The following is a 13904-nucleotide window of genomic DNA, read 5'->3' as shown; positions in this document are numbered from 1 at the left end:
AGGACATGGAAGCAACCCAAGTGTCCATCGACAGATGAATGGATAAAGAAGATGTGGCACATATACACAATGGAATATTACTCAGCCATAAAAAGAAACGGAATTGAGTTATTTGTAGTGAGGTGGATGGACCTAGAGTCTGTCATACAGAGTGAAGTAAGTCAGAAAGAGAAAAACAAATACCGTATGCTAACACATATATATGGAATCTAAAAAAAAAAAAATGGTCATGAAGAACCTAGGGGCAGGACAGGAATAAGGCGCAGACCTACTAGAGCATGGACTTGAGGATATGGGGAAGGGTAAGGGTAAGCTGGGAGTGGCATGGACATATATACACTACCAAATGTAAAATAGGTAGCTAGTGGGAAGCAGCCGCATAGCACAGGGAGATCAGCTCGGTGCTTTGTGACCACCTAGAGGGGTGGGATAGGGAGGGTGGGAGGGAGGGAGATGCAAGAGGGAGGAGATATGGGAACATATGTATATGTATAACTGATTCACTTTGTTATAAAACAGAAACTAACACACCATTGTAAAGCAATTATACTCCAATAAAGATGTTTAAAAAAAAAAAAGGAGGAGGAGTGTAAACAGATTGCCTCCCTGCATTACGCGTGACAACCCGACCCCAGCAGACTGGGAAGACCTCAACAGTAATTGTCACACTTTGTGTGTTAGGGATTCTGTACTGAACTGTACATGTGTTAAAATAAACGTGTGTGCACATACGTGTACATACATGTGTAATATGCAGTACCTAAAATGATTGCCGTCAAAAAACACATTTTCTCAAAATTAAGCTTGACGAGGGATTACTGAAAACAGAATGTAGGTAAAGAAGCCCTAATAAGAAGACTTACAATCATGGCTTTCCCACAGCCCATCAGAGGGTGAAAGGAAAATACTGGAAGCAGAACGCCTGCCAACCCCAGAAGGCCGGCGTCAGATCTGCGGCTACGTGGACGCTTAGCACGCAAACACACAGCGGTTGTGTCACCCCAGACCCGCTCCCCAGACAAGCCGTGAGACGGGGCTCCGGCTTTCACTCGCTGAGTTCAGTCGTCGCAGTAGAGGTGGATGTTGTTTGCTTTGGCATTTTTGCCAAAGCAAATGTTTACGGAGTGATTTTTGCCTCTAAATCAGAAACGGCCAGTTTTACTGATGGTCGTGGGGCTGCTTTTAACGTTGGCTTTTGTGTGAAAAGCAAAGTTGAGGACTTGCAGCGCCTCAAGTTAAATTTTATTTAAAAATCAAGGACTGGCATTAACTGTAGCTGGGAAGCTGGGAGGCCAACTGGAAAGCGAGTGCCGTGCCAGGGCTGGTGCCATGGCCAGACGGGGTCCATGTAGAACGCATGGTAGTGGAGGGGGCCCGGGGATGCCGCAGCCCATGGCCCAACACTCCCCATCCCAGTGCTTCCTTATCGTGACCCTCCTGAATCCTTGGGAGACTAGGAAGGCGGGTTTCAGGTTTGGCTCAGAGATTTTACGTTGTCCACAGGCATCCTTTTTTCAGCGAGTCCCAGTCACTGTTCCTGTTCATCATGCCTGAACTGTGTGTAGGGTCTGGTTTCTACGCATCGCCAGTTTGGCTGCAGGTCTGTGGGGAAGGATGTAGACGGCGCTCCGCTTACCCTTAATGAGAGCCTTCCTTTACAGGGGTCACCACGTACAGATCCCGTTTTGTGCCCTCACGACCCGAGGAGAGGTAGCTGTCTGAGACCTGTGTGACTGTCTCCTTACACCGCCTTTTAGCGACATTAGTCACAGCTGCTTGTCTCGAGCTGTTAGTGAAACGGTGTTGTTGGGTCACAAGGGAGAGAGCCCAGCCTTGGGATGGGAGTAGCGCCTGCTCGCCGCAACTGGAGAAAGCCCGCGACCAGCAGCAGCGAAGAGCCAACGCAGCCAAAACTAAATAAATTAAATAAATTAAAACAAACAAAAATCAGTGGCATGTGAAGGACTTTAAATAGCTTTTCTGTCTTTCCTCCTGCAAGTCTAAACGCAGGAATGGGAAATTATGGACGCTAGGGTGTTGCATATTTAAATACAGCTGGACCATTTTCATCCAACAGTGAAGAAACGCTTTTGGTGCACCTATTTTATATCTTTGCCATTTTGCCCATCCTTATGTAAGTCTCTTCCATCTGGGCGCTCTTATAGCTCCTACTAAGTATCTAATTGATACAGAACTCCCTAGATTCCGCTTTGTAATGTGATCATTGCTGTACAGCTCTCTCTCGTAGACTCTACCCTCCCTGAAGGCACACTTCGGCCCTAAAGCACATCTTAATTTGTCACACTCCCTAACCTGAGCTGAACACAGCCCAGCACTGAGGAATTGCAAGAAATGAATGAATGAAAACCTTTCTACTGCATTAAGACTGGTCTTGTGAAAATGCTTTGCTGAGATGTTGTCAAGATGGGATGCGTATTGCACTTGAAATATCAGAAACTAGGTGCTTAGTTGGGAATTTGGTTGACTTACATTATTATGACTTAGCATCATATTTCTTTGGAAGTTATAAATAATTCAGAGCACATGTGGGATTCCTTTTATCTTTTCTGGCTTGTTGATTTGTGGGTAGTTTTTTTAAATTAGTTAATTTTATTTATTTATTTATTTTTGGCTGCGTTGGGTCTTTGTTGCTGCGCACGGACTTTCTCTAGTGGTGGTGAGCGGGGGCTACTCTTTGTTGCGGTGCGCGGGCTTCTCGTTGCAGTGGCTTCTCTTGTTGCGGAGCATGGGTTCTAGGCGTGTGGGCTTCAGTAGCTGTGGCACGCGGGCTCGGTAGTTGTGGCTCGCGGGTTTAGTTACTCTGTGGCATGTGGGATCTTCCTGGACCAGGGATCGAACCCATGTCCCCGGCATTGGCAGGCGGATTCTTAACCACTGTGCCACGAGGGAAGTCCCTTGTGGGTAGTTATTGGGCGAATAAAATATGAAAAGAGGAACGAGGTCTTATCTGAATGTCAGCTCCACATTTTGTGGTTATTGTTTAGTAATTATCAAGTTACCTTAAATCCTAGAGTCAGTGGTCCATCGAGATAAAACATTAGGAGTATATCTGAATTGCTCGTAAACTTCCTTGATATTTTCCAAAATATTGTGATATAATAAGATTCTCTGCCTCTGAAGAAGATATAAATAAAACCTCTACAGCATCTGATGGTGATGAGTTGAGAATGAATTTCCCATATGACCAGCTAGCAGCTCCCTGGAATAAATAATTCCCTGGGAGCCCAGCTTTAGAACATAGGCCAAGCCATTTCTGAGGCAGAGGGAAGATGACATTGAAAAATGGTTGCCGAGTCATTTATATTGTTCATTCATCTACATAACCAAAAAAATGTAGCATAGCACTGCTTTCTGCTGTAAAGAGACTGCTAAGCGTTTCAGGCAACTGTCAAGGCTTGTGAACGGGATTTACAGTGAAGGTAAAGAGCAGACGTTCTCAAAATTATTGATCTTGGGACCCCTTTACACTCCTAAAAACTGTTGAGCGTCCCCCAGTTTTTGTTTATGTGGCTTGTATCCATGGATATTTACCATCTTGGAAATTAAAACTGAGAAACATTTAAAATAATTTTTAATTCATTAAATAATAGTGAACCTGAGAAAACCATAATTCAAAAAAGAGTCATGTACCACAGTGTTCACTGCAGCTCTGTTTACAATAGCCAGGACATGGAAGCAACCCAAGTGTCCGTCGACAGATGAATGGATAAAGAAAATGTGGCAATATATACAATGGAATATTACTCAGCCATAAAAAGAAGTGAAATTGAGTTATTTGTAGTGAGGTGGATGGACCTAGAGACTGTCATACAGAATGAAGTCAGTCAGAAAGAGAAAAACAAATACTGTATGCTAACACATATATATGGAATCTAAAAACAAAAAAAAAGGTTCTGAAGAACCTAGGGGCAGGACATGAGTAAAGATGCAGATGTAGAGAATGGACTTGAGGACACAGGGAGGGGGAAGGGTAAGCTGGGACGAAGTGAGAGAGTGGCATGGACATATATACACTACCAAATGTAAAATAGATAGCTGGTGGGAAGCAGCCGCATAGCACAGGGAGATCAGCTCGGTGCTCTGTGTCCACCTAGAGGGGTGGGATAGGGAGGGTGGGAGGGAGACGCAAGAGGGAGGAGATATGGGGATGTATGTATATGTACAGCTGATTCACTTTGTTATACAGCAGAAACTAGCACACCATTGTAAAGCAATTATACTCCAATAAAGATGTTAAAAAATAAATAGTGAAAAGTGCATTGCATTCTAACATAAAAATACTGTGTTTCCTCAAACAGTATAATTTAGCGAGAACGGTGGCATCGTTTGAATTTTTGCAAATCTTTTTATTGTCACCAGAAGGGAGGTGTCACCTGTTAACATCCTCTGAAAGACTCCACTGCACACTCTTGAGAAAATGAGATTGAAAAAGACAAATAACGTCTATGTATTATTATAAAATAGTTTGGCTCTTCTGAAAAGGTCATGAGCACCCCAGGGGTCACTGGTCCACTCTTTGAAAACTGCTAATGTACAGCAGTTAGTTGAACCAGGATATTCTTGAACGTAAGAACCCTGAACTCAACTAAAAGTCTGTTCTCCGTGCCAAGGTGTTGACAGTCCCTGTGAGGAAGTGTGCTCTGCTGCCTGCCCAAGCTGGTGTGATGCTTGGGCCACCTTCAACCTTCCCTCTGTCCTGGGGACACAGTCTGGCCTCCTGTCTGCTTAGGTGGTGTGAAAGCTCTACTGACCTGCTCTTGTCCTCTGGGCAGCTCACGTGGTTCCCTGACCAGGGGTCACTGACGTGTTCTACTTTGTACGATACCTCTGCTCAACTCGGGCAACCTGGTCACACAGACCACCACCACGACGCCGATTGAAATAAGAAGGTGAGCTCTTGAACAAACAGAACCCTAGTCAAAAACCCAACCCTTTGGCCCTGTGTCAGAGAAGAATTTAGAAAAGGGGCAGCTCCAGGAGCTTGGGGCTGTTCACTGAATCTTCAACCTCGTGCACAAGGTCATGCTTCCGCTTGACTTGGCAACCAAGGGCGCTCTGGATAGGAAGGACAACTGGCATTTGGGGAACAAGGATCTCCTGTTTGGACCAGGACTTTGTAAGTTTTAGAAGGCTGGAACCCGGAGCAATGCTGCAGAGGGAGACCTTGAGCTGACTCCACATAGACCTGTTGACCTTCCCAAGTGCTTGCCTAGACTCTGGCCCTGATAACTGCATATTCCTGACTCTTTACCGACTTTGACTCCAGCCAGTGACCCGACCCCCAGCCTGACTCCCCAGTGTCCCCTCCACCCCCTCATCTGTGTTCACACTCAGCTCTTCCCCTTATGAATGGACTGTTTCTCTCCTCATTGCCTGGCATTGATCCCTGCTGTCTAAACACACAGTCAGCTGGAACGGAGCTGTGCCATCAGTCAGGGCTGGAAGATTGGACCTGGAGTGAGCAGCATGACAAAGGAGTTGAGGCCAGAAAGGATAAAAGAGAACAATCGATCAATGCAAAGGATTCCTGTCTACCTTCTGCTTTTCTCTTTGAATGCTCCTGACACAGTTTGTCATGAGTCACTTGTTTACTCTGTGATTTCATTCCCCTCCCTGGAAAAAGAAATACTAGGGAAGTAGAGCTGAGTTCATTTTCCTCTTATCCAGCCCCCTTTCTGCTTTTTCCAGCAAAGCTTACCCCCATCCGCAGGCCCAGATATTTCCGTCAAGGAACCTCTACGTCCAGCAGCCTCAGAGTTAACCTGGCATGTGGAGATGAACACAGATGCTGGTGCTTTCTCTTTGAAAATCGTGTCTGAACCTGAATGCAGGATGATTAGGCCACTCACTTGCCAAATAGGACATATACCACAAAATGTTCAGAATTATTACAGTGCCCCAAGGAAAGGCAAGAGGACACCTAGTAGTAGGGGTATCATTTTTGTTCATGTGCATCCCATCATTCAAGCATATTTACTGAGTGCTGTAACGTGCCAGACATTGATCTGTCTGTAAACAAGACAGAGATTCTTGCTCTCATTGTACTTACATTCTAGACAGTAACAAGCCATCATCCATCCAATATTCTGGATGAGATAAATCTTTTCTCTAGATTCTCAGTGGTCACTTTGGTGGTTGTAGCTTCTGTACTGTTTCTTGTTTGCCTTGGGGGGAGATGTCCAGGGAGCTGAGTATGAGTGAGGAAAACAGAGCTTGTTCTCTTTGATGATATCAGGCACACTGTTCTAAAGGCAATAGCTTACAGATTAAGTTATTTTGTAACCAGCGTGGTATCTGGTCACCTTACAACTAGTTGACTTTGAAAAGTTGCTCCAAATCCTCTGTTAGGAACACTGAAAAACAGCGTACTCTGACCTAAAAAAGCAACTTTCTAGATGGTCAGTATTTGTTTTCTGTGTGCTTGAAAAGAGTGTTCAGTCTCCCATTATTGGGTGCAATATTTCATGTATGTCCATTAGATCTCTGCCATTCGATGATGTTGTATATATACTAATGGTCGTATTGCCTGATATATCATTTATGAAATGAGATATGTCAAACATGTGAGTGTGATAGAAGAGTTGTCAGTTTCTCCTTATAGTCCATTACTTTTTGCTTTATATATTTTGATGCTCTGTTGTTAGGTGCATATAAGTTTAGGGTTCTTTAATCTTCCAGGTGAATTGAAACTTATAATATTCTCTGACCCTCTCTTATTTCTAGTTGTGCTTATTGCCTTAAAGTCTATCTATCTGATATTAATAGAGGCACACCATATTTATTTTGTTAGTATTTAGCTGGGATTTGTTTTTTCTCCTTTCACTTTTTAGTTCTCTGTTCTTACATTTCAGAAATGTTCTGGTAAACAACATTTCCTGTTTTCTTAATAAGCAAGTCTGATGATCACTTTTTTAAACTGGAGAGAATAGTCCATATCTTTATTATGATTACTGAGATATTTTAATTAATTTATTTTTTAAGAACTCTTTTTTAAAGTATTTATTTCTTTATTTGGCTGCACCGGGTCTTAGTTGAGGCATGCGGGATCTTCGTTGCCGCGTGTGGGATCTTTGCTGCGGCGTGTGGGATCTAGTTCCCTGACCAGGGATCGAACCTGGGCCCCCTGCATTGGGAGTGTGGAGTCTTAGCTACTGGACCACCAGGGAAGTCCCTTTAATTTATTTTTAATCATTTTATAGTATACTTGATATTTGTCCCACTCTTTCTGCTTCCTTTTTTCTCTTTTTCTTCCTCCTTTTGGATTTTTTCTTTTTCACTTCATTACATTTTTCCCTCTAATTTGAATTTATAATGTCTGTGCCTCTGAGTTTAATGATTACTCTAGTATTTTAACATGACTACTTACCAGAGTTCAATATTAATAATAGTTTTCTTCTTCCCACCGAACACAAGGACCTTAGAATGATTTATTACGTACATGCTGTTGTTATCCACCATTTTATTTCCATCTCTTTGCACCCTAAATGGGTCATTATTATTATTATTATTATTATTAGTGTAAAGCACAATATCTTTTCCCACCATTTCTTCTTGCCTCTTAGAACTCCCATCTGGGATAATTTCCCTTTATCTGAAGGATATCATTTAGAATTTAGTTTGGTGAGAGCTTGTTAGTGGAGACTCCTTTTTTTTCCTGCATCTGAAATCTCAATTTTATCTCAATTCTTGAAAGACATTTTTGTTGGGTAAACAACTCTAGAATGATGGTTATGTTCTCTCATCACGTTGAAGTTAATATTTTCTTGTTATCTGGCCTCCACTGTTGGGCTTGCAAAGTCTGGCACCAATCCAGTTGTTGTTCCTTTTTAGGTGTTCAATGTTTTCTCTCTCTGGCTTCACGTAAGATCACCTCTTTGGCTTTGATAGTCTGCAGTTTCATGGTGATTGTCTCTAGGAGTAGATACATTCTTATTTATTCCACTTAGGATCATTGGGCTTCCTGAATCTAAAGATTCATGTTTTTCATAAATTTTGGAAATTTTTCTTTTGAATATTTCCTGTTCACCATTCTCTCCAGTATCTCTTACTAGAACCAGTTTGACATGTATTAGATCTCTGTCTGGCAGACCTCATTGCCCTCTGTAGCTCTTAAATTACCTTTTCTGTCTTCCGTCTTTTTGTCTCTCTATTCTGCAGTCTAGATCATTTCTTCAAATCTGTCTTAAACTTTACTGATTCATGCTCCACCTGTGTCTCAACTTAATTTTAACCAGTCCATTGGGTAATTTAAATGAGTATATTCTTATTCTTTCTTCCTTTGTCAGAATTTCAAAATGTTTTGTCTTCCTTTTTAGTAATTCCTTGTTCCTTGTTTTTATCTTCAGGCCTCTTGTTTATATCTTTATACATAGTAAACATACTCATTTTATAGTTTAGGTGTGATCCCTCCAATACTTGGAATCATTGCAAATCTGATTATGCTCTTTATTGTTTCTGCAGGTGTCCTTTTTCCTTGCACATTTTGTAAATTTTGACTGGGCTCATATCCTTTGGAACTTGATCTGTGAAAATTTTTTGAAGCTTGGGTTAAGGTTACTTTCCTCTACAGAGGATTTGGGTTTGTTCTGCTCTGCACCTGAGTCCTGTCAACCTGAAACCACTTAAATTCTCTTATAGATTTTCAAATCACACAAGTGGAATTTGGGCCTGAAACCTATGTGAAGACCATCTTGTGATTATGACTGTTTGGAAGAGATGATTTTTCTCCTTGGGATTGAAAAATGCAAATTCCTTCCTGTCCCTTCTGTGTAATCCTTCTCATTCCCATCCACACTGATCATAGCCCTCCTTAGCTTTATGCAAGGGTCTCCTATTGGATTCCCAACACGGACAGGCTTTGTCTCTTTCCTTCTGCCTCATTCTACACAGTGTCATATCAAAGGTCAAGGTCACCAGGGTTCGCCTCCTAGGAGAACCTAGCTTCAACCTCATTTACTCCCAGGACCCCTACCTCCACTCTGTGTTTGGCCTGTACAGACTCCTGTTTTCTTATCAGCTCAGCAGTGATTTGGATATTCTTTTTTATCCTTCATTTTTAGTTGACTTCAGCAGAGGGTTGTCCAAAGTATCTGGAATTAGAACCATGTACGGTTAATCCGCGTTCTCTACTGTGAAGGCCAAGGGTCGCCATCTTGTCTCTCGCAGATGCCTCTTCCATCCAGTTGCTCAACCGAAGGGTGGCGTGGACGGGCCCCGTCTTCTTCCACATCCTTGGTCCTTCAACACCCCCAGCCCAGGCATCACTCTAGTGAGAGGGGCTGTACGGACACCAGCAGACATGGATGTGGCAAAGGCTGATGCTGCAGACGCCTCCAGGTGACGATTCCTGCAGGGGCTCGGTGCTTCCTTTTGTGCCTCTGAATTGAGCTGTGTGACCCTTAGTGGCACCTTGGACTTTGGAAGGGTCACGTCCTGTATCACTCAGGCCCGAGATCCATGACTCTTTGCTCTTCGTCACTGCTGTTCTGGCAGCCTCCTCCCAGGAGAGGCTAGTGTCCTGCCACACTGCCCCAGGCATCCTGTCACCCCTTTTCAGCACCCCGCCCCCCGGCTCTAAGGCAGGGGCTGGCATACAGCCTGCAGATGTATCTCACCCACAGCCTGTTTTTGTAAATAAAGTTTTATTGGGACACAGCCATGCCCGTTTGTTTTGCACCGTAATGTCCCACCCACAAAATTGAAAATATTTACTATCTATCCCTTTACGGAAAGCATTTGCTGGCCCTGCTCTGAGGCCTCACTAGGCTACTCTCCCCTCCTTCAGCTCCTCCCTGGAGCATCCTGTATCCAGATGCCCCTTCTGCATTACCTGCACTCACAGCCCCACCAGCTCAAGCCTTGCTCCCCCGATGGCTCCCTCCTCTCCTAAGCCTGGTCCTCATTTGCCCTTTGAAACACTAGAAATGCATCTCTGCTTGTTAAAAGACAGTGCGTGATGTGCCCTGAGAAACCCTCCCTTAATGAAGTTAGACTCTGATGGTTTTTGTGCTCCATCAGGAGCCTTCCTCCACCCTGGAATGGGTCTTCAGTTTCAGACCTTCTGGGGAAGACAGCTATCTTGCCTCCATCTATTTACATATTCATGGCAAATACACGTTTCAAGCAGCAGATATAGTCTTGGAAATAAGACAACAACAAACATGTAAAACACTATTTTAGTGAAGTTAAATAGCACTTAATGGCATTAGAGGAGCTTTTCTTTTAAAGCAAAATCTTGAACAGTGGAGAATTAATTTATACCGAAAACAATGCCTGTTTTGCAGAAGAGGCTCATCTATAGCTGAAGGAACACAGGCTGTTGATGGCCTCATGGCCAGGAGCATGGACTGTGGAGCCAGACCGCTTGGTGGCAGTGCCACTAACTAGCTGGTGACTGTGGACAAGTCACTTAGTCTTTCCGTGCCTCAGTTTCCTCATCTGGGTAAAGGGGTCAGAGGGCCACTAACATGATAAAATGAGATCAAATGTATTAAAGTACCTAGAACAGTACCTGGAACCTAGGAGGCCTTCACGTGTTAGCCACTATCATGTTATTTAATTTTTCTGACCTCGTGTTTCCTCATCTGTAAAATGGACATCACAATAACAAACTTCTGTTTTGTTTGAGGAGTAACCGTGATGGGTTCAAAGCACCAAAACAGGGCAAATAAATGGTAGACAGATACTATTTTTTCAGGTTTCATTAATATTGATAATTGTCCCATATCTCTTTTTCCCTGCTGAGGCTATCTGTAAGTTCCTTTTTTAAAAAAATGGATTCTAGAAACATCCTCAATATGGTGGGCCTTCAGTGACTGCTTTTGGCTTGTTCTGTGGCTGAACACTGCATGAGAAGCCCAGAAAGGTGACTGTTACCTTTTCTACCAACTCTGTTTACCCAGCACTCAGCCACCACCTCCAGGAAGCCATCCCAGATTTCTAAGCCCCACCACCTTGGCGCTTCTGTTACATCACACAATGACTTTATCTGTCTGCAGAGACAGAGACAGAATTATTTGTCTGCATATCTGTTGTGACTGGCAGACTATGTTCCAGTAGGTACCAAAGACCTACTGGTTCTGTGCACAAAAAAAAAATTAACAAATAAACAGATGCCAATTAAAAGTTCTTTGAGAATACACCTATCTTTAAGAATTGTTCAGTATGGCTCATTTTCTCAACACAATTTCAATCTTGCAAGAGTACTCTATGAATAGATGGCTTTTTTTCTACCTGGCTTCAAATTGCAGAGTTAATGGAAATACGCACACAAGATCACCAGTGATACACGCCAGTTCAGCCATGTTGTCCTTTAAGCTTCTGTGTTTTCTTCTATTCTTTACATTTTGTTCAAATGCCACTTCACTTATTAATGTCACCTCTAAATATTTTAGAATTATGTTATTAAGTGTTTAATTTTATAATAATTCAACGGGGATTTGTTTGGTTTACACAATAAGCAGGGTTGCTGGACCCACGTCATGGAAGGTCTGAGTAAACTCATAATCCCAGTCACCACCCTTTATATAGGTGTTGTGTCTTCTCTGTTGCTCCTTGTTGGAACTTTCTACAGCCTTATGGAGCTTCAGAAGTGCTTAAGGACAGAAAGTAGCTTCACAGTTCAGTGAACCTGAAAAATGGGAGGGGCCTCTGGTTGCTTTTTATCAGAGGGCGGTTTTAAATGTGTAATCAAGGCTTGATTGTCCAGCAAGTAGAGAAGAGTAGTGGAATAAAACCTGCACAGTGGAGTGTGACAAAGATTGATTACACTTGAACTTGCCATGTGCTGAGCACCCCACGTTGCCTCACCCAGGCTGGAGGCATGGTTTCTGCTTCAGCAGAGAAACTTGCAATTCTTATATAGCAATTACGATTTTAAGAGATAAAAATAAAGTAAGACATCAGTTTTCTGCAAGCTCTCTTACAGCCCTGCAGTGTGGTAAAGGCAGGGAACGCCCAGAACCCTGGGGCTCTTCACCACAGGCTGGCTGCTAACCTAGAATTTCGGGTGCTCTAATACCAGGTTCCAGGCCACAGCCCCAAGCGGGGTGGATAGACTCTTGTGACCATGTGGTGGGCCTCCTGCTGGATAATTTGTCTGTCAAGTTTGTAGTTATTGAAACTGAGTTTGGAATCCTGGACATGTTGGCAGGTTGAAAAGAGTTCTTTTCATCATTTGCAGAAGCAAAACCGTAAGCACGCATGGCATATACACACACACATGGGAATATTATGCAGCCATGAAAAGGAAGGAAATTCTGACACATGCTGCAACATGGATGAACCATGAAGACATTGTGCATTTTGAATTATGGTTTTCTCAGGGTATATGCCCAGTAGTGGGATTGCTGGGTCATATGGTAGGTCTATTTTTAGTTTTTTAAGGAACCTCCATACTGTTCTCCATAGTGGCTGTATCAATTTACATTCCCACCAACAGTGCAAGAGGGTTCCCTTTTCTCCACACCTCTCCAGCATTTATTGTAGATTTTTTGGTGATAGCCATTTTGACTGGTGTGAGGTGATACCTCATTGTAGTTTTGATTTGCATTTCTCTAACGATTAGTGATGTTGAGCATCTTTTCACGTGCTTCTTGGCCATCTGTATATCTTCTTTGGTGAAATGTCTGTTTAGGTCTTCCACCCATTTTTGGATTGCGTTGTTTGTTTTTTTGATATTGAGCTGCATGAGCTGTTTGTATATTTTGGAGATTGATCCTTTGTCCATTGCTTCATTTGCAAATGTTTTCTCCCATTCTCAGGGTTGTCTTTTCATCTTGTTTATGGTTTCCTTTGCTGTGCAAAAGCTTTTAAGTTTCATTAGGTCCCATTTGCTTACTTTTGTTTTTATTTTCATTACTCTAGGAGATGGGTCATAATTCAAAAAGTCACATGTACCCCAGTGTTCATTGCAGCACTATTTACAATAGCCAGGACATGGGAACAACCTAAGTGTCCATCGACAGATGAATGGATAAAGAAGATGCGGTACATATATATAATGGGATATTACTCAGCCATAAAAAGGAACGAAATTGGGTCATTTGTAGAGATGTGGATGGACCTAGAGTCTGTCATACAGAGTGAAGTAAGTCAGAAAGAGAAAACTATCGTATATTAATGCATATATGTGGAATCTAGAAAAAATGGTACAGGTGAGCCTATTTGCAGGACAGGAATAGAAACACAGCGGTAGAGAACAGACGTGTGGACACGGGGGTGGGAGGGGAGGGTGGGATGCATTGGGAGATTAGTTTTGACATAAATACAGTACTATGTGTAAAATAGCTAGCTAGTGGGAACCTGCTGCATAGCACAGGGAGCTCAGCTCGGTGCTCTGTGATGACCTAGATGGGTGGGATGGGGGGAGTGGGAGGGAGGCCCAAGAGGGAGGGGATATATGTATACACATAGCTGATTCACTTCATTGTACAGCAGAAACTAACACAACATTGTAAAGCAATTATACTCCAAAAAAAAAGACATTGTGCTGAGTGAAAGAAGCCAGGGTTAAAAGGACAGCATTGCACAATCCCACCTGTACAAGGTTCCTAAGGTTTGTCAGGTTCATAAAAACACGAAGTTCCATGGTGGCTGCCAGTGGCCGGCGGGGAGTTAGTGCTTAATGGCTACAGAGTTTCAGTTTGGGGTACTGGAAGAATTCCGGAGATGGATGGCGGTGATGGTTACACAACACTGTGAATGTGTACACTTAAAAAAGGCTAAGATGGGAAATTGTATGTTATGTATAGTTTACCGCAGTTGAAAAAAAAAAAACTTAAGAAGACACACACCCGACACTGGGGGATCACGCAGAGGTGGGTTTGAAGCCTCGTTACTTGGGCTCTCAGAAGGGTGAGAAGGGACAGCTCCTTTCCTGAGGC

The 13904-nt window shown here is 43.0% G+C and overlaps 1 protein-coding gene across 6 annotated transcripts in view; it reads left to right on the top strand.

The window, feature by feature from the left end:
• NPAS2 (neuronal PAS domain protein 2) overlaps positions 1-13904 on the top strand; it is a 181510-nt gene that overhangs the window by 37707 nt on the left and 129899 nt on the right. For 2 of the 6 annotated variants that reach the window (XM_060168872.1, XM_060168867.1), the window contains exon 2: positions 9081-9357. The exons of 2 other annotated variants lie outside the window; for them this stretch is intronic. In XM_060168872.1, the coding sequence (XP_060024855.1) occupies positions 9320-9357 (38 nt within the window). In that variant the 5' untranslated portion in view covers positions 9081-9319. Of the gene's footprint in view, positions 1-9080; positions 9358-13904 lie in introns of those variants that run through there. 2 more of the 6 variants (XM_060168868.1, XM_060168871.1) reach the window with 2 other exon arrangements.

The sequence above is a fragment of the Lagenorhynchus albirostris genome, chromosome 13, assembly GCF_949774975.1.
Source record: "Lagenorhynchus albirostris chromosome 13, mLagAlb1.1, whole genome shotgun sequence".
NCBI lineage: Eukaryota > Metazoa > Chordata > Mammalia > Artiodactyla > Delphinidae > Lagenorhynchus > Lagenorhynchus albirostris.
Note: the sequence above shows the minus strand (reverse complement) of the source record. Positions and strands in the feature narration are given on the sequence as shown.